The sequence below is a fragment of the Theropithecus gelada genome, chromosome 2, assembly GCF_003255815.1.
Source record: "Theropithecus gelada isolate Dixy chromosome 2, Tgel_1.0, whole genome shotgun sequence".
Classification (NCBI taxonomy): Eukaryota; Metazoa; Chordata; class Mammalia; order Primates; family Cercopithecidae; genus Theropithecus; species Theropithecus gelada.
This window is the reverse complement of record NC_037669.1, coordinates 55,382,479-55,402,468: the sequence shown is the minus strand read 5'-3', so window position 1 is coordinate 55,402,468 and position 19,990 is coordinate 55,382,479. Positions and strand designations below refer to the sequence as shown.

The following is a 19,990-nucleotide window of genomic DNA, read 5'->3' as shown; positions in this document are numbered from 1 at the left end:
ACTTTAAATTTGTCAATTATACCCTTATAAAGCTAGGAGTGGGATTTAAAGATCCACCCTATCCACAGAAACCATGTTATCTAGCTGTATATGACAGTGCAGAAAACCATAAATGGCAATTCATACATGAATATGTGGTGGATTTTATAAAGTATATGCTTTTTGTTCCTTGGTCATTTGGGGCAAAATAGAGGTTATGTGGTAATGTGATGTTTGGCCCAGGTATAAGAAAAAAGATGTTCTGCTTAATTCATCAAGGAAAATGAAAAGAAAAGGTTTTAAGAAGTAGGGAATTAGTAGGTAAAAGTGAGGACATGTAATGGTGGGCACAAGATGAGTATGGCCACATCAGCCTTTATCCTTGATTCATTGCCTACTAAATAGCTAATAAACCACTGGGGGGATTGGATTTAGGGAGGGTTTTCTTTTTTTTCCCACTGACCATGGAGTAGAATTGGGGTTACACAGAGAAAGACAGAATATTGAAAGTGTTACATCAGGCGCGGTGACTTACACCTGTAATGCCAGCACTTTGGGAGGCTAAGGCTCAAGGATCACTTGAGCCCAGGAGTTCGAGACCAGCCTCGACAAAAAGGCAAAACCCCATCTCTGCCAAAAATAAAAAAAATTAGCTGGGCACGTAGTTCCAGCTACTCGGGAGGCTGAGGTAATAGGATCACTTGAGCCCAGGAAGCAGAGGTTACAGTGAGCTGTGATGCACCACTGCACTCCAGCCTGGATGACAAAGTGAGACTCCATCTTCGATAAAAAGAAAAACAAAAGTATAGGACTCTCTAATTTCTCTGTTTAACTTATTCAGAGATCGTATCAGAGGAAATTACTGTGCTGATATTTTGAGAGGGTAAATGGATAATGTAACTGAATTTCAAGGGTACTGAGACAGGCATTTTGGTTGTTTCTTTGGAGCAGTAATTATAAAGTGGACTGTGCCTGTCACAAGGGAAACCGGAATTGTCCTATACAAAAAAGGAATCCTAATGCTACAGAACTGCCACTCCCACCACCTCCTCCAAGCCTACCCACCATTGGAGCAGAGACTAGACGTAGAAAAGCACGACGGAAAGAGCTAGAGATGGAGCAGCAGAATGAGGCTCCAGAGGAGAATAATGACCAGCAATCACAAGAAGTTCCAGAAAAAGTAACTGTATCCAGTGATCATGAGGTAATCGCCCCTGGTCAAATGATGATGCTATGTCATCAATCCTCTGAAGGAAGAGGAACCTGAGTTGCCACATGGTTTAAGTAGGGGAGCTATAGTAACACTTAATGCCCTTTATATCAATGTGGGTGTATTGTGTTCATTCATTTCTTTCTGTTTTACAAAGTCAAAAACATCCTTTGCTGGTTTTGTACCAGAGAATAGGGGTTATCATTTATGTTTACTATGTGGCCTCACATGAGTTAACACTTGAAAGCATTAGAGATTGTTATAGAGAGTTTTAAGCTACCAGAATAAAACAGACTGATTTTTTCTCAGAGCTTGAGTACAGCTGAATATTGCCTCTATCTTAAAGGAAGTAGACAATCCAGAAGAAAAACCAGAAGAAGAGAAAGAAGAGGTTATAGATGACCAGGAGAACCTAGCTCATAGCAGGAGGGTGAGTACTGTGACATTCCTTTGCTCCTTCTTATTCCTGCTACCTCCATCATGTTCTTCTGTTCTCTTACCTTTGTATCATCTCATTGATTTGACCTGGAGGTTATAATTTGGGCTTTTTCATAATAAAGATTTTATTATAATTCTTTGATTTATTTTTCTTTATACACACAGTAGTTTTCTAGTGATTATTATCTAGTGATGGTTTTAAGAGGTTTTTTTTATAACAGTCTGGTTTCCGAAAAATTGGCTAGTCAGAATCAAAATGTATTATAGTTGGTTTGCTCTGAATTAGGAGTTTTCTAGGTTTGTGTGAGTTTTGAATTTTTTTTAAACCCTTTTAGTCGTATGAACTAAAATTTTCTGCTTTTATGCTGAAACCAATCCTGTGTGTTTATGACCCTGATTTGATGAGTTTTTTGTTTTGTTTTGTTTTTTAAGACCGAGTCTTGCTTTTTCACCAGGCTGGAGTGCAGTGGCGCAATCTCAGCTCACCGCAACCCCTGCCTCCCAGGTTCAAGCGATTCCCTTGCCTCAGCCTCCCAAGTAGCTGGGATTGCAGGCATGTGCCACCGTACCTGGCTAATTTTTTGTATTGTAGTGGAGATGGAGTTTCACCATGTTGGCCAAGACGGTCTCAATCTCCTGACCTCGTGATCTTCCCACCTCGGGATTATAGACATGAGCCACCGCACCCATCCCAAAGTACTGGGATTATAGACATGAGCCACCGCACCCATCCTGTTTTCATAGTAAAAAGTTTCAAAATAATTGACCCTTTTTGAAAAGTTTATGTTTGACTTTGCCTTTATTTACAACTGTTCCCCACATTTAACATGAAATATTTTATTTTTAGTTTTTTCTTGTGTTTTCCAAGTTATATGTGTCATCTTACTGGTAGTTAAATGAATTTCTGTAAATTTCCGTTAAAAATACTTTTATAAAGGCTGTCCCCTCGTCCTCATTTGAAGCTTTCTTCTACACCAATACTATTTCTTTCTAGACCAGGGAAGATAGAAAAGTAGAAGCCATCATGCATGCTTTTGAAAACTTAGAGAAAAGAAAGAAGCGGCGAGATCAGCCTTTGGAACAGAGCAACTCTGATGTAGAGATTAATACAACCACTTCAGAGACTCCTGTTGGTGAAGAAACAAAAACTGAAGCCCCTGAATCTGAAGTTAGCAACTCTGCTTCAAATGTTACCATCCCAAGCACCCCCCAGAGTGTTGGTGTGAATACCCGGAGGTCTTCCCAAGCAGGGGTAAGAGTTGAAAAGACTTCAGAGCTTAGACATCCTTACCTTTGCTAATGTCAATTACCTAATTTTTGGAATTTTTAAAATCAGTTTTTTCACCTTCGCTCTATCACAATAAATAAGGCCATTAACTGTGTAACTGGAACCATTTCATTGGCCTATTTTATAAATGCTTATTAGAAATAGAAATAACCCAAACGTTTGTCCCTAGCCTCTTTAGCTCATTTAAGTGTATACATTTTTGCATTTAAGAATTACTTTCTTTTTTTTTTTTTTTTTTTTTTTTTTTTTGAGATGGAGTCTCGCACTGTCACCCAGGCTGGAGTGCAGTGGTGCGATCTCGGCTCACTGCAAGCTCCGCCTCCTGGGTTGACACCATTCTCCTGCCTCAGCCTCCCGAGTAGCTGGGACTACAGGCGCTCACCAGTATGCTTAGCTAATTTTTTTGTATTTTTAGTAGAGACGGAGTTTCACCGTGTTAGCCAGGATGGTCTCGATCTCCTGACCTTGTGATCCACCCGTCTCAGCCTCCCAAAGTGCTGGGATTACAGGCGTGAGCCACAGCGCCTGGCCAAGAATTACATTTTAAATTAGTGTTTCTAATCCTTATAGTTTTCATCAGTAGACATTCTGAATGCTTAACGTGAATAGGAAACTAGACTGTTTGCTGATAAAACATTTTTGGTAAACATCTGACCCTACTATTGCTACAGGATATTGCTGCAGAAAAACCAGTCCCCAAGCCACCTCCAGCAAAGCCTTCTAGGCCCCGGCCGAAGAGTCGAATTTCTCGGTACAGGACCAGTTCAGCCCAAAGACTAAAGCGTCAGAAACAGGCCAATGCACAGCAGGCAGAATTGTCACAAGCTGCCTTAGAAGAGGGAGGAAGTAACAGTTTAGTAACTCCTACTGAAGCTGGAAGTATAGACAGTTCAGGAGAAAACAGGCCATTAACAGGGTCTGACCCAACTGTGGTGTCAATTACTGGATCCCATGTCAACCGTGCTGCATCTAAATACCCCAAAACCAAAAAGGTGAGTCACAAATACATCTTTTATAAGTCCAGTCTGGCAAGGGCTGTCTTAGTGAAATGAGAGGACCTATAATCCCCAGAAGAAACTAATCTCAATATTATTAGATTGAAAGTTCTAAAATGCTTTGACACAAAGGCTGGAGCCATCCTGCTACCTGTTTCCTTATTTTTAGTCAGCTTAAATCATTGATAGGTGAAATTATTCCTCTCTTAGTGGACGTGGAGAGGGTGAAGGAAGATATCCTTGTGTTCTGGTTGCCCAATTCATACTGTAGCTGCTGCATCTCCCTCTGTCCTAGTTTCTAGATGACATTTGTCTTTATGAACTACACTGCTACCTGTTGATTTATAAATTAATGATCTCTTTTTTACGTTAGTATCTAGTTACAGAATGGTTGAATGACAAAGCAGAGAAGCAAGAGTGCCCTGTTGAGTGCCCTTTACGTATCACGACGGATCCAACTGTACTGGCAACGACCCTAAACATGTTACCAGGTCTTATCCATTCCCCATTAATTTGCACCACCCCCAAACACTACATTCGCTTTGGCTCACCCTTTATCCCTGAGAGACGTCGAAGGCCCCTTCTGCCTGATGGCACATTCAGCTCCTGTAAGAAGGTATGTCTGTGTTTTTGTGTGTGTGTTGTGTTTGTGTGTGTGCGCTTTTTTTTTTAAGCCTAAGATTCCTGTCATCATGACATAAATAACATGTTCTGTAATAGCCACTCTGCCCATGTGAGTTTATAATGAATTAGTTGTTCAGCCATAAATACTGATTCTTCAAGAGTCTGTGAGACTATGGTGGAATGAATATGCTGCATTTTTGGTGCTCAGATTTGTGACTGGTCACTGATGTCTCTTCTGAGAACCTTTGAGGTTCCTGAGGGAGAGCACACAGCAGTGGATGACTGGGTAGGGACGGATGTATTTTGTGTGTGCTCTTGTAGTATGGGTTAACATGTCCATTTATGATGATTGTGTAAGATTAGGCCCTGGGTCCTCTAGAACACTGTTGCATAAATGAAAAGTAATTAAATTGTGTTTTGAATCAATTGAACCACTATTATCCACTATCATCACTTGAAGTAAATTAGAGGAAAAATCCTATTGTAATTGGCATAATTCCTGTTCCTTGATCAAATGACAAGTCGGACTGTTTATTCCCAGAGAATATGGAATCTACCCTAAAAGACTGTCTCTCCCTCTCTGTTTCTGCCTCTTTCTCCTCTTTCTAGTTACTTACTGTTTTTGGATCTAGTGGCAGTAGCATTTGGTGGTGTTTTGGAATGCTCTTTCTTAATTCCCAGAAGCCCTGCATATTTTCCAAAGGTGTCTCTTAGGAATAGATCACTCCCTCAGATCTATGATGTTGTTTTCCGTGTTTCTAGAAGTATAGGACACCCTTTCATTTGGTCTTCCTTTGAGGTAGAGTCTGTTCCCTGGAACACCCTTTTCTCTTATCCTCAGATCTGGATTCAGGCTGCCTTCCTCAGTGTCTGCCATTGCCCTCCTCCACTGGCATCACGTACATGAGGATGCTGCATATAGATTATTTGATGTGATGAAGTCTCCAACTCCAGGCAGGTCTTCCCTGACTCCTCCAAACTTAAAGCTTTTCTCTTTCCCCAAAGAACAGAAATTATTTCTCGGGGGGAGAGGGGCATGAAAGATGAGCCAAAGTGGTGTGGGATATGGAGGGGAGGAGGGCAATAGGAATCTGCAAAAAGGAAGGACGCTACTGCTGAATGAGCAGCACATTGCAGAAAGTCTTTTCCTAACTGCACATCTTACCTAAGTATTGGAATCACTCATTGGTTTGTTCGGGGAAACCCTAGTAGAAGAATTCCTAAAGAGAAATTTGACCATTTCTAAGGATGTTAACTGTTGAAGCGCCTTACCAAGCCAGGTCATACAGTCTCCTATTTTAGTCCTTTTAGGAGTGTAGGTGATTATTTAGTACAGATTAGTAATGAAATCTGAGCTGCAAATAATATGAACTAGGCTCTTGAATTGAAATTCCTTCTTGATAATTCTAATGCTGGGTTGCAGTCTTTCTGTTTCCATCTTTTCCAACTAGCAGAGACTTATAAAAACCAAAAACATGTGTCTAGGACCGTAACTTCAAATCTGGTAGAAAATGCATTTCTTTAAGCTTTTTTAACCTGGTTCTGCTTTTATACTTCTATCTATAGCACATCCTTAAATTTCTACAGACAACAGATAGAAATTCCATTTAACACAAATCTGTGTTATATTCTCCAAATGTATCTGACTATCCTTAATCTCATTTATATAGGCTCTACTCAAGCACTTTTATCTATGTGTCATGGTTAGATAAGGTTCCTAAACTCTTTAGGAAGAGTTTAGGCTGCGTACACAGGATTATCATAACAAGACTATTTAAATAGGGTCTTTAAAAACTGTTTAAGTTTAAATCATTGCTTTATTGTGTGCTGTTCACATATAAAGAGTCTATTTTTTTAAATACAGCTTTTTATGAGGCAAAATACAATGAAATTGAATGTCTTAGCTAGAATTGAACTTGGCTTTATGGCAGTGAAGAAGAGTTCTTAGATTGGTTAAAGAGGTCTTATCTAATGCAGAACCTAAGAACATTTTCATTATTCAACAAAATTGTAATAAAATTCAGAAAATCCCTCAGAATATAAGTTAATCAGATAGGGGAGAAAAACAGCCCTCCATGGGATTATTTAGAACAATGTATATTTCTAGGGCCGGGCGCGGTGGCTCAAGCCTGTAATCCCAGCACTTTGGGAGGCCGAGACGGGCGGATCACAAGGTCAGGAGATCGAGACCATCCTGGCTAACCCGGTGAAACCCCGTCTCTACTAAAAAATACAAAAAACTAGCCGGGCGAGGTGGCGGGCGCCTGTAGTCCCAGCTACTCGGGAGGCTGAGGCAGGAGAATGGCGTGAACCCGGGAGGCGGAGCTTGCAGTGAGCTGAGATCCGGCCACTGCACTCCAGCCTGGGCGACAGCGAGACTCCGTCTCAAAAAAAAAAAAAAAAAAAAAAAAAAAAAAAAAAAAAAAAAAAAGAACAATGTATATTTCTAATAGGGTCATAGGCTCACTGTTTCATATCTCACTAAAGAGGTAAGGGCCTGGCCTCGTAAGTTAAAAACTTACCAGTGTAGGACAAATTAAAGTTGTATCTGTATAGTTGTACTCAGATTCTTATACTGTTTATTTTTATTTTTATCATTATTATTTTGCTACTTCTGAAAAGAGGAGGAATTCAAGTATTTGACAGACCATTTTATGATATCCCTGGAGTTTCTAAATTGAATCATAGTTTTTAAAAAGCATTTTATAGTATATCATTTTTTAGATCCTCAGCTGTTATTTTAAAAACATTTATAAGTGGCCAACAAGGCTTTCGGTAGTGTTTTACCTTGTTCTCTCTAAACTCCTCTTCTAAACACAATGTGTATAGGGCATTTGGTCTCCAGACTTCTTAGAAAAACCATTCTGACTGATAATGAAACACTGCTTTACATTCATATTAATATTTCATTTTATACACTGGAGCATTATCTGTAAATCTCCAAACATAACATTGAAATTTAGTTGAACCAGGACTCGTTGAAAACCTGCTGAGTGTTCAGTACTGTACTATAAGCTTTCTTCACGTATATTGTCTCACTTACTATTCATGAAATTGGAATCATTTTCCTAAATTTATATATCCAGAAGCTTTGTCTCAGAAATGTTTGGTAACTTGCCCAAAGTGAGGCAGCTAGTGACAAGAGCCAAATTTCTTTTGGTGGGGGGTAGTGAGGGCTCACAGGGTCTCACTGTTGTCCAGGCTGGAGTGCAGTAGCATCATCACAGACTCACTGCAGCCTTGACCTCCTGGGCTCAAGTGGTCCTCCTACTTCAGCCTCCCGTGTAGCTGGGACCACAGGCACACCCCTATGCCTGGCTAATATTCATATTTTTTGGAGCGACAGGGTTTTGCTATGTTGCCTAAGCTGGTCTCAAACTCTTGAGCTCAAGGAGTCTGCCCACCTTGTTCTCCCATTCTGCTGGGATTACAGATATGAGTCATTGAGCCCAGCCTTACAGCCAAGTGTCAAGCCAGGGCTTTCGGACTCCAAAACCTGTATTACTTCCGTGTTCTTTCCCCATAATAATGAGACTTTTAAAACATTTATCCATCTTTGAGCCTTCCAGAAAACTCTTTTGCAATATACTTTAATACAGAGTTTCAGAGAAGGGAGAAATGTTCTTTTGATTTTAACAACTTGCTGAGTAGCTGCATTTAAAATTAACTTATTATCCATGAGGTTAATTGTATCTTGTTAGATACAAACAAATGTCCATGTTCCTTTTTTATATAAGTCCTGAAATATTGTAAAATTATACAACAGAACCTGGAGAAGTAGGTTTGATCGTATTTGCTGTGTCTCATAGCTAACCATGGTAGCATCTTTCTTCTAGAATACTCCTGGTTTTATGTTCCCTTTTTGTAGTCATCAGATCCAGAATGTAAATTCTTTTATGAGTACATCTACTAGACCCTGAAATATTAAAAAATTAGTCATATAGGAAAGCTCAGTGACCCCAAATGAGTCTGTTTTCTGCTTTGAAAAGAAAAACTTAAAGGTGGCTATAACAAAAGATTTTTCACTCCTGAGCCTAATTTTTCCATTTATAAAATGAGTGCTTTGGACAAGATGACTTCTAAGTTCTCTTCTAAGCTTTAAGGCTTATATGTGTGGTTCTGACAATTCATCTTTACATCAATATTCTGTATCTAAGAGAGTTCGTTCTTGGGGGTTTTTGATTTTGTTTTTGTGTTTGCTTTTCAGAGACCTGGTTGTATCCTAAAATGTTTATGTGATGAATTCAAATTACCATTGAGAGCTCTTTTTTATACACTTGTTCATTCTTCCTTCCAAATGTTTACAGTATTAGTTTTGCTTTCATTTGGCCAGCCACAATGACATTTGTATGGCGTAAGTTTTTTGTTTTTTGGTTTTTTTTTTGGTAAAATTTTTGTGGATTATTTCCTAGGTTTCTAAGAGGGAAAATCTATAAGAATTGCTCTCTTTGGTGAAGAGAATATTTACTTACCTGTAATACATGTTCTCTAAAGGTATAAATTATAATAATTCACCTTTGCTCTTCCTGTTGGGGGAGGGTCTTACTCAGAAATTGATGTTTATCAAAATTCGATCTGTCTTATGTCAGGGCAGGAGAGCCACAGAGTGGTGAGCAACCTACAACTGTATATCTTAAGAGAACACAATTACAGGTAAGAAATTTTCTGTCTTCCACAGGATGCATAATCTTACTATCCTAATCTTTGCAGGCTTACTATCTCGCCTAAATTTATTTCTCGTCAATTTATTATTCTAATCTTTACTACCAAAAACTTGTGACTGATAGGTCTTCTTTTTGACTTTCTCCCTTTTTTTTATGTCTACAGAAGTTCATTTTGTGATTTGCATTACTCATGCATAATTTAACCAAACTACTTGTTGGAGGGGAGATCCCATAGGTTATTTCATTTGAGATAAACCTTTTGGTACCTGTAGTGAAGAGCTGTTAATTCTCATCCAAAGTCTTCCTATGAATCTTTTTTATTACCTCTTCACTTGTCTCCAGCACAGGGCAGACAACTTTTAAGAGATCTTTATCTTCCTTCTAGGCACTTATTTTATGTGTTAGTTTTATTCTATACGATCAGAGTCTCTCCTAAATAAATGTTAAGATTTCTTCCTAAGTCTTGCCGTTTTACACCATCCCAAACAGTATGAAAAGATGTAATCATTTTTTATTGGTTTTTGTCTTTTGATGGGATCTCATTATATGTAATCCAGTTTTCCTCAATTCTGTCAGTTAAAAGGAATTGATAGGACAATGTTCCAATATGCTGAGACACAAGACAATAAAATGCTTGACTGTGTAACTGAATTAGTGTGTTGAATTGTATCACTCACCAGTTGATGTACATTTAAAACAGGTTTACTAAATGGTTTTAAATAATTATTGATAATTCTCTGGTTCTTTTCCAATTATAGCGCTGGATAAAACAAGCCTTAGAAGAAGGAATGACTCAAACATCATCTGTACCCCAAGAGACTAGAACTCAGCACCTATACCAAAGTAATGAGAATAGTAGCTCTTCCAGTATCTGCAAAGACAACGCAGGTACGTATATAAAACCTTTCTGAATATATGACCAATGATTGTTTCAGGTCTGCATAAAAAATTTCAGTATGAGTACTTCTGATAACAAAAAGAAATGGCGTGTTTTCTAAATAGTTACTTTACATCTGTCTTTACAGAGGAAGAGAGAGATCTCAAGTCAGGGATCAGTTTTCCCAGGACGACAAAGAAGGACTAGACAGTGTACAGATAACAGCAGAAATGGTTATAAAAAAGGTTAGATACATTTAAAGTAGTAAGTTTAGGAAATTTATATTCATATTTATAAGATGGGGAAAGGGCAAGAAAGTGGTGGAACACTAATGTTCAGGAAAGAATTAAAATTCTAAGTGATTAAGTTGGGTGGGACATGGTTGAGGGAGCAGGGGATGAATGAAATAATTGAGAAATTATTATCAATTGATTGTTTTCAAAGGGGCTTATATAATTAGCATACAATTTTTAAAAGAACAGCTGGGCGCTGTGGCTCGCACCTGTAATCCCAGCACTTTGGGAGGCCAAGATGGGAGGCTCCCTTGAGGTCAGCAGTTTGAGACCAACCTGGCCAACATGGTGAAACCCCGTCTCTACCAAAAATACAAAAATTAGCTGGGTGTGGTGGCAGGTGCCTGTAATCCCTCCCTAAAGCTACTCGGGAGGCTGAGGCAGTGGAGAATTGCTTGAACCCAGGAGGTGGAGGTTACAGTGAGCCGATATCATGCCACTGCACTCCACCCTGGGCGACTAGAACAAAACTCCGTCTCAAAAACAAAAAAAATTTCAGACAGCTTTAAATCTAAAGTCCTTGTGCATTTTTAAACTAGATGTCAATGAAAAATCATCTGGTCCATTGGTTTTCACAGTGACTTGCAAAGGATCTAATTGAAAGCACTTGTGATATCTTAATGTATTTTGTGACAATCTTTTTACCACAGTTTCTCCTGCAACTATCAGCTTAATTGAAAAGTTCTTTGTGATTTTCATAACTTTGTCTCTAAATCAGTTTTTTAAATATTAGACAGTCAAAATACCAAAGTAAATTAGATGCTAAAGCAACCTTTCAGGTTGCAACAAACAGAATATTTCAGATTTTCATAAAAAAACCACCTCATTGTTCCTGTTTACCAACATGCTGAATAAATGTAATGAACTTGAATTTAATTAGATAATTTTTTAATAGCAGATATTGCAACTAAAATCAGAACTTTTATTAAAGTTCTTATTTCATTTGGATTTTACTTCTTTTTAGGTTTTATTTCGGAAAATGTGAATTGCCTTTTTTTTTTTTTTTTTTTTTTTGAGATGGAGAATCAAGCAATTCTCCCTGCCTCAGCCTCCCAAGTAACTGGGATTACAGGCACCCGCCTGCTCACCCGGCAAATTTTTGTATTTTGAGTAGGGACGGGTTTCACCATGTTGGCCAGGCTAGTCTTGAACTCCTGACGTCAGGTGATCCGCCCACCTCGGCTTCCCAAAGTGCTGGGATTACAGGCATGAGCCACCACGCCCGGCTGTGAATTGCCGGTTTTTAAATTATGGATTTGGTTTATTCTTCTGTCTCTAGATTAGATTATACCTCATAAGTTACCACCTGTGTATCAGGATAATAAAATTCCATTTATCTGAAAGATAAATTATACTGTTTATTTAAAATATTTTCTTCTGGTATTCACCAAAGATTAGGGAGATTTAGTCAAATAAGATACTATAAAGAAATCTTGGTACCAGATTTCCATTTATATTATTTCTTTTTTAACAGCTTTTAAGGTGTAGTAAGAGTATAACTTAGCTGAAATAGACTATCATATTTGTGTATCTTTATGGTGTGTATGTTAATGCATGTGTATAGTTAAGGAGATTGTATAGCAGTTCACATCCTGACTAGCAAAGGATTATAGGAAAAGTGTCTTTGTTATTACATGTCCTGGATAGAAGGAAATGAGGATTCCTAGTCACCAGCCTTTTTTGTTGTTGTTGAGCTTCTGCCCTAGTCTAACAGTGAGAAACATTCACAGGACACACCTTGCCCTTAAAGAGCAACATAGGAAAATATTTGATTTTAAAAATCAAGCAGCTGTCAAATGCGCAAGTTACATTGCTACAAAATTAGCATAAATTCTGAGGAATTATTTTTATTTGTTGGCTCTTTTTTTTTTTTTTTTTCAAGAATACCAAAGAGATATTAAGAAAGGAGAAAGGATTTCTATAATAGAGAGAATCAAACAGACCTTTATTTGAAAACCAGCTGTTCCCTTTACTAACTATATCATGTTACTAAAAGTCTCTGAGGCCAGGCGTGGTGGCTTACATCTGTAATCCTAGCACTTTGGGAGGCCAAAGCAGGCGGATCATCTGAGGTCAGGAGTTCGAGAGCAGCCTGGCCAACATGGTAAAACTCTGTTTCTACTAAAAATACAAAAATTAGCTGGGCCTGGTCACGCACCTGTAATCCCAGCTATTCGGGAGGCTGAGGCAGGAGAATTGCTTGAACCCAGGAGGCAGAGGTTGCAGTGAGACGAGATTGCGCCACTGCACTCCAGCCTGGGCGACAGAGGGAGATTCTGTCTTTAGAAAAAAAAAAAAGTCTCTGAGCCTCATCTGTAAAATGGGAATAGCGATACCTGCTTTATAGGACTAACATTAGAATGAATAATGTATATAAAGTTCTCAGTTTAGTATCAGGCCCGTAAGAATAATTATTATACGGTCATTATTCTAAACAGAATACTCTCTCGTAGAGTATTTGTGTATTAATAAATACATTAAAGATTCTGGCCGGGCATGGAGGCTCACGCCTGTAATCCCAGCACTTTGGGAGGCTGAGGCAGGCAGATCACGAGGTCAAAAAATTGAGACCATCCTGGCCAACATGGTGAAACCTCGTATCTACTAAAAATACAAAAAAATTAGCTGGGTGTGGTGGCGTGCACCTGCAGTCCCAGCTACTCAGGAGATTGAGGCAGGAGTATCGCTTGAACCTGGGAGGCAGAAGTTGCAGTGAGCCAAGATCATGCCACTGCACTCCAGCCTGGCAGTAGAGTGAGACTCCATCTCAAAAATAAATAAATAAATAAATACATTAAAGATTCTAAGTTCCTAAAAGCTGAAACTTTATAGAAATAAAAGTTATTATCAAAGTAGGGCAGGGGCATGATGTTCGTTATTTGTAAATGATGTGGGTGTATTCCTAGAAGAGCCTAAATAATCATCTGAAAAACTTAGAATTAATAGTAAGAGTTTAGGCCAGGCGTGGTGGCTCACACCTGTAATCCCAGCACTTTGGGAGGCCGAGACGGGTGGATCACGAGGTCAGGAGATCAAGACCATCCTGGCTAACACGGTGAAACCCCGTCTCTACTAAAAATACAAAAAATTAGCTCTGCGTGGTAGCGGGTACCTGTAGTCCCAGCTACTCGAGAGGCTGAGGCAGGAGAATAGTGTGAACCCAGGAGGTGGAGGTTGCAGTGAGCCGAGATCATGCCACTGCACTTCCGCTTGGGTGACAGAGCAAGACTCTGTCTCAAAAAAAAAAAAATTTATAATAATGAGTTTATTAATATTACTGGATAGAAGAGTAAATGTATAAATGTATTTTTTAAAATCATTTATATACTAAGAAAGTAAATGAATACCAATTTTTTTGTTACCAAATTTAACAAAACTAAGAAACTGCCTAGGAATAACCTTAGTTGGATATATGGAGTAAATTGTTACTGAGAAATATTTTTAAAGTCTGAGGAAATTGAAATTTCTTTTTTACTTTTTCTTTTTTTCATGAAACATATGTGAACCTTTGATAAATTTCATGTTCATTATGGAAAGATTATATATTTGTGTATATATATATTTCTTTCTCTCTCTCTCTTAGTTCCCATGAAACAGCCTTGTTTTTGGAGTTTGATTAAAAGATTCTGAAGTCTACCTTTTAAAAAATAAGAAAAAATTGAAAAAATAATAATGAAGTACTTTCTCTTGAGGTGTAAGACTAGCTTCTAGTATGAAGCTAATAGTTAAATTTAGTATAATATTGATGCAAGAATGGATGTATATATGGAACAAAATAGTCAGAACAGGCCTAAATATAAATGTAAAAGTTGGTAAGTTGTCATGGAATTTTTACTTAGGAGATTGAAAAAGAATTAGATTCTAGCTAGACTGTCAGTGGCACATGCCTATGACTCTCAACTACTTTGGAGACTGAGGTAGGAGGATCACTCAAGCCCAGGAGTCAGGTTAGGCCTGGGCCACACAGCAGGACCCTGTCTTTAAAAGAACAAGGTCCTTTGCCAAAGAAAGTTCTAGGCACATTCAAATATATATATATATATATATTTTTTTTTTTTTTTTTTTTTTTTTTTTGAGACTGAGTCTGGCTCTGTCGCCCAGGCTGGAGTGCGGTGGCCGGATCTCAGCTCACTGCAAGCTCCGCCTCCCGGGTTCACGCCATTCTCCTGCTTCAGCCTCCCGAGTAGCTGGGACCACAGGCGCCCGCCACTTCGCCCGGCTAGTTTTTGTATTTTTTAGTAGAGACGGGGTTTCACCGTGTTAGCCAGGATGGTCTCGATCTCCTGACCTCGTGATCCGCCCGTCTCGGCCTCCCAAAGTGCTGGGATTACAGGCTTGAGCCACCGCGCCCGGCCATATATATATATTTTTTAATTCAAACTTGGGCCTGGCATGGTGACTCTCACCTGCAATTTCCAGCTGTTTGGGATGCCTAGACACAAGGTTCACTTGAAACCAGGAATTTGAGACCAGCCTGGGCAACAGAGAGAGACCCACATCTCTACAAAAAATAAAAATTAGCCAGGCATGATGGTGTGTTGCCTGTAGCCTTAGAGAGGCTGAGGTAGGAGGGTGGCTTGAGCCCAGGAATTTGAGGCTGCAGTGAGGTTGATAATGCCACTGCATTCCAGCCTGAATGACAGCAAGACATCTATCTCTAAAAATAATAAATAATTCAATCTGTATTAACCATGTTTTTGTGTCTGTCCTGCCTCTGAATTAATAGAGGCTTAATACATTGGGGAAAGGATTTGCAGTAAAACTGACAGGAGAGCCCTGCTAGCAATTTGATAAGATTTATCGTGTACATTAAAAATATTCATAATCCTTAACCTAGTAGTCATTCATTTGTTCTGCTTGGTATGTTTCCTACAGAAATAGACACAGAAACCAAAATTTATATATAAGGTTGGTGCAAAAGTAATTGCGGTTTTGGACTATTAATTTTAAATCACTTTAACTAGGCTCAGGCACATCTTTATTAATCAAAATAGGAACCACTGCAATCAACACATTTTTGCCAATGAGAAATAAGTTTGTTTATTCCTGTAGCATAAAAATCCATGCTTAAGGATTCGACAAACTCTTGGAAAATATTTTCTGCATCCTGCTGGTTGTGGAAACACCTGCGCTGCAAAAAATTGTCAGATGCTTGAAGTGGTACTTAGTTGGCGAGAGGTCAGGTGAACCTGGTGGGTGAGACAAAACTTTGTAGTCAGATTTGTTCAACAGCTTCAAAAGTTGAATGAATTGGTTGTTAGAATAACTAATTCTTAGTTATTAACAATTGCAAAAGCTATAGGTTAAAAATAATCTGAATTCCAACCCCAGGAATGGTAGAATTTGTAATTTTATCTGCTTGTGCACATACGTGTAATGGAGTATCATATAGTATTTATTGAAATTTTTATTTTTGATTCATTTTATCAAATTAACTCCCTCTGCCCTCCAAAACAGCATAGTACCACTTTTGAATTAGATTTGTGATCTTAACTAGCACCTTGAATTTGTAAGAATATTAAAAGAATAATATATGATAACTAAGGTCCTTCTAGGAATGTAAGGATAAGTTAATATTTGAAAATTTAATGACATTCATTTGTTAGCAGGTCAAATGAGGGAGGAGAAGTCATAACACAGTGACTGTTACCAATTTAATGATAAAATAACATACTTACGATTTTTTAACATGTAGCTGAAAAAGTTGCCAGTTGTCATGCATCATGAAAACTAAACATCAAAATAGGCTATCAAATTATCCCACTATTACCATTATTATTTAATATAGTCTGTAATTGTTAGCCAAAGTAATTATACCTCCCTCCCCCCGCAAAAAAAAAAAAATCAACATAAGAGATGTAAGTACTGGTAAAGAGTACTAATGTGTTATCATGTAGAAATACTATTATCTACCTAGAGAATTAATTGAAAAACTGGTAGAGATTAATATGGTAACTGGATAAAAAATAAGTATGTAAACTTTTTAAATGTTAATAACATTTAGATAACAAAGGGGGAGATATGTTTTTTTCATAGTAGTAAAAAAAAAAACTAAAGAATGCTGAAGAGTAGACTTAATTAGACATGTGGTACATCTAGATGAAGAGGGACGTAAATCAATATGTGAATAACAAAGATTGTGCCATGTTCCTGAGTAAGAATGCTTCTCAGATTACTCCTGAATTTCATGTAACACCAATCAGAATCCTAACCTTTTAAAAATAGTATGAGTATGGTCATTGAATGACTTCTATAGTTAGTTCATTGCTAAAATAGCTAAAACATTTTGGAGAACTAGAATAGAATAACTGGAATTGCCCAAACAATTTTAATAAAAAGTATGCTGGTGTTGAAGATAAACCCAGCATATGTAAGAATCTAATAAGATAAATATGATATTTCAAATTAATGGGAAAATTATAGTTATTCTACAATTACAGAAGATTTTGGAAGAAGGTGCTAGCTATTTGCTATAGGAAGAGAACAGATTAATTGCTACCGCATACTTAAGTATGTTCTTTTTTCCTTTTTTTTTTTAATGGCAGTTTGTCAGTGTGAAATAAAATATGTTCTTTTTAAATTAAGATCTAAATTAAAAATTAAACATGGAGATAAAAGGAAAATAGGCTGGCATTTTTACAATGTCAGGGTGGGTTAGCAAAGATGTGATATCAGAAGCAGAAAATAAAGTGGTCCATTTGACTAATATAAATAAATAGAAATAAAACATATAGCAGAGACTTGTAAATAAAATTGAAAAGCAATCAGTAAACTGGGAAAATACATTTGTAATTTTATTGACAAGGGGTCAACATTCTTACTATTTAAAGAGCCCTTACAGATGAAGAAGAAGACCCCAACACCCCAGTAGAATGCAGGCTAAAGAACAGGAGCCAGCAGTTCTCACAGGACTAAAAATAAAGTTACTGCACATGTGTAGATATTTTTTTGATTTAATAATCCTACATGTAGCCATTTGTTCTTATAGCAAAAAATGAAAAATACTTGAATTGGTTAAATTTTGATAATACTAATGTTGTGCAGCCATTAAACCTGAACTGTAGATTTCTATTCATTATCATAAAAAAAATGTTGACCATGTATTTCTGAGTGAAAATAGTTATTGAGAGTGTAGGTAAGGCAAGAGTCAGTGAAGCAGTGTCTGGATAAAAATTTACCAGGATATTAGCATGCGTTTATTTGTGGATATGATTTTCAGGTTGTGTGTGTGTTTATATAACCTTGGTAATTTTTTGAGTAAAGGTTAAAAAATAAATAAAAGATGGATAGATTTGACCATATAAAATTTGAAAACTATGTATGCAGGAAAAAGAGAAAAAGTAGGCAAATTATTTGGCCTTCTTTGGCCTGTAAACTTCTTTTTTTTTTTTTTTTTTTTTTTTTTTTTTTTTTTTTTTTTTTTTTTGAGACGGAGTCTCGCGCTGTGTCACCCAGGCTGGAGTGCAGTGGCGCGATCTCGGCTCACTGCAAGCTCCGCCTCCCAGGTTCACGCCATTCTCCTGCCTCAGCCTCCGAGTAGCTGGGACTACAGGCGCCCGCCACCACGCCCGGCTAGTTTTTTGTATTTTTAGTAGAGACGGGGTTTCACCATGTTAGCCAGGATGGTCTCGATCTCCTGACCTCGTGATCCACCCGCCTCGGCCTCCCAAAGTGCTGGGATTACAGGCTTGAGCCACCGCGCCCGGCCGGCCTGTAAACTTCTTAAGGGCAGACATCAGGTCTCCTGTTGAATACAGTATCATAATAAGTACTCAGTAAATATATGTTGAATGAATGCCATGTACGTTGATTTGCACATGGCAGATTTCACCTGTATCTTCTAACTTTTTTCTACAACTAACTTCATCACTTAACATAATTGACTTTAGTAGTTATAGGGTTGGACCTAGCAGTACAGAGATCTTCTGAAAGATTCCGTTGTTTAAGACCCTTGAAATATTAAATATGTAAAAGTTATTCCGAATATAAGCCATGAATTACATGTTTGTTTCTGTTTTATACCTAGGCACTTTTTAAAAGAAGGAAAGAAAATTTAGTGTCTGGAACAAAAGGAAAATGTGAATATACTTCCAGTCTAGGAATATTAAAAATTCTGAGATACCAGAAAGGAAAAATATGCATCTTCAATAATTTTTTGCATTTATTTTTCCCTCTTCATCTAAACATCTCCTACCCTGGTTTAGTGCCTCATAACTCTTTGCTAACTACTGTATTAACTCCAGATGATTTCCCAGTTACTAGTCTCATACTGACCATTGCTTCCAGATAATCTTCCTGACCCAAAAATTTTCCTTGAAGGCCTGGAATAAATGTCACTCCTTCCATCCACCAAGCCTTGGGGATATACTTTATTGATTAAGAATATAGAAAGATGGGGCCAGGCGTGGTGGCTCATGCCTGTAATCCCAACACTTTGGGAGGCTCAGGTGGGTGTATCACTTGAGGTCAGGAATTCCAGACCAGCCTGGCCAACATGGCAAAATCCCGTCTCTACTAAAAATACAAAAATTAAGAATGTAGATAGATGGGAGCAAGAATACCTGTTTTGTCTCTCTCCACACATCAAGTTTCTCACCTTTAATATGGGGATGTTAATAATAGTGCTTGTTAAAGAGTTGTTAAAATTAGATATTTCACAATAAAGCACATGGCATAGTCCGTAGTATATAATAATCATTTAGAATACAGCTTTTTTTTTTTTTTAAACTAATGCATAGCAATATGATCACCTTTCTTGATCTTACTAATATGTTCTCTTTTTGTTTTTTGCTTTTGGTTTTTTTGTTTTGTTTTGTCTTTTTGAGACAGTCTCCTCGCTCTGTCACCCAGGCTAGAGTACAGTGGTGCAGTCTCAACTCACTGCAACCTCTGCCTCCTGGGTTCAGGTGATTCTTGTGCCTCCACCTCCTGAGTAACTGGGGCTACAGGAGTCCACCACCACATCTGCCTAATCTTTTTTGTGTATTTAGTAGAAACAGGGTTTTGCTATATTGGCCAGGCTGGTCTCAAACTCCTGGTTTCAAGTGATCTGCCTGCCTCAGCCTCCCAAAATGCTGGGATTATAGGCGTGAGTCACCACACCTGGCCTTCCTTCTATTTCTTACAAATTTTAAGCCTCTTGAAAATAGACTGTATGATGACCATTTTTCCCTCCATACCTAGTTCAGTAATCTGTAGGTATTAAATAAATACATATCTTTTTAACTATAAATGAATAAAACTGTATTTTTATTCCGAGAATCAAGTGAGAAAGGTGCTTTGGCCTAAATGGTTACTAAAATATTTAAGTGTGGTAACTTGCTTTTTAAGTGGATCTAAGAAATATAGAAAACAGGATTATTCTAGTCAAAAAAAAAACGAATATAAACCTAATTTTTTAATGGTTGAGAGAAGTTTCTGTAGAAATCATTTCACGCTTTTTAGGTAGAAAAGGGGCTAGACATGGATCAGGAAATCATATAAGAACATTATAGAAAGAGCTTCTGAAAAGGGACACAATATATGAGAGATGGTGAAAGGAATTTGGATTTAGCATCCCAGTACCTTTAGTTGGTGATATAGCAGTTTAGTAGAGGGTAACTTTAACACAGTAACAAAGACT

General features: G+C 37.8%; 1 protein-coding gene across 4 annotated transcripts in view; it reads left to right on the top strand.

Moving 5' to 3' along the window:
* SETD5 (SET domain containing 5) overlaps positions 1-19,990 on the top strand; it is an 83,521-nt gene that overhangs the window by 49,121 nt on the left and 14,410 nt on the right. For all 4 annotated transcript variants that reach the window (XM_025375493.1, XM_025375494.1, XM_025375495.1 and 1 more), the window contains 6 exons: positions 931-1,183; positions 1,536-1,619; positions 2,622-2,879; positions 3,587-3,907; positions 4,284-4,526; positions 9,957-10,086. In XM_025375493.1, coding sequence (XP_025231278.1) covers positions 931-1,183; positions 1,536-1,619; positions 2,622-2,879; positions 3,587-3,907; positions 4,284-4,526; positions 9,957-10,086 — 1,289 coding nt within the window. The remainder of the gene's footprint in view (positions 1-930; positions 1,184-1,535; positions 1,620-2,621; positions 2,880-3,586; positions 3,908-4,283; positions 4,527-9,956; positions 10,087-19,990) is intronic.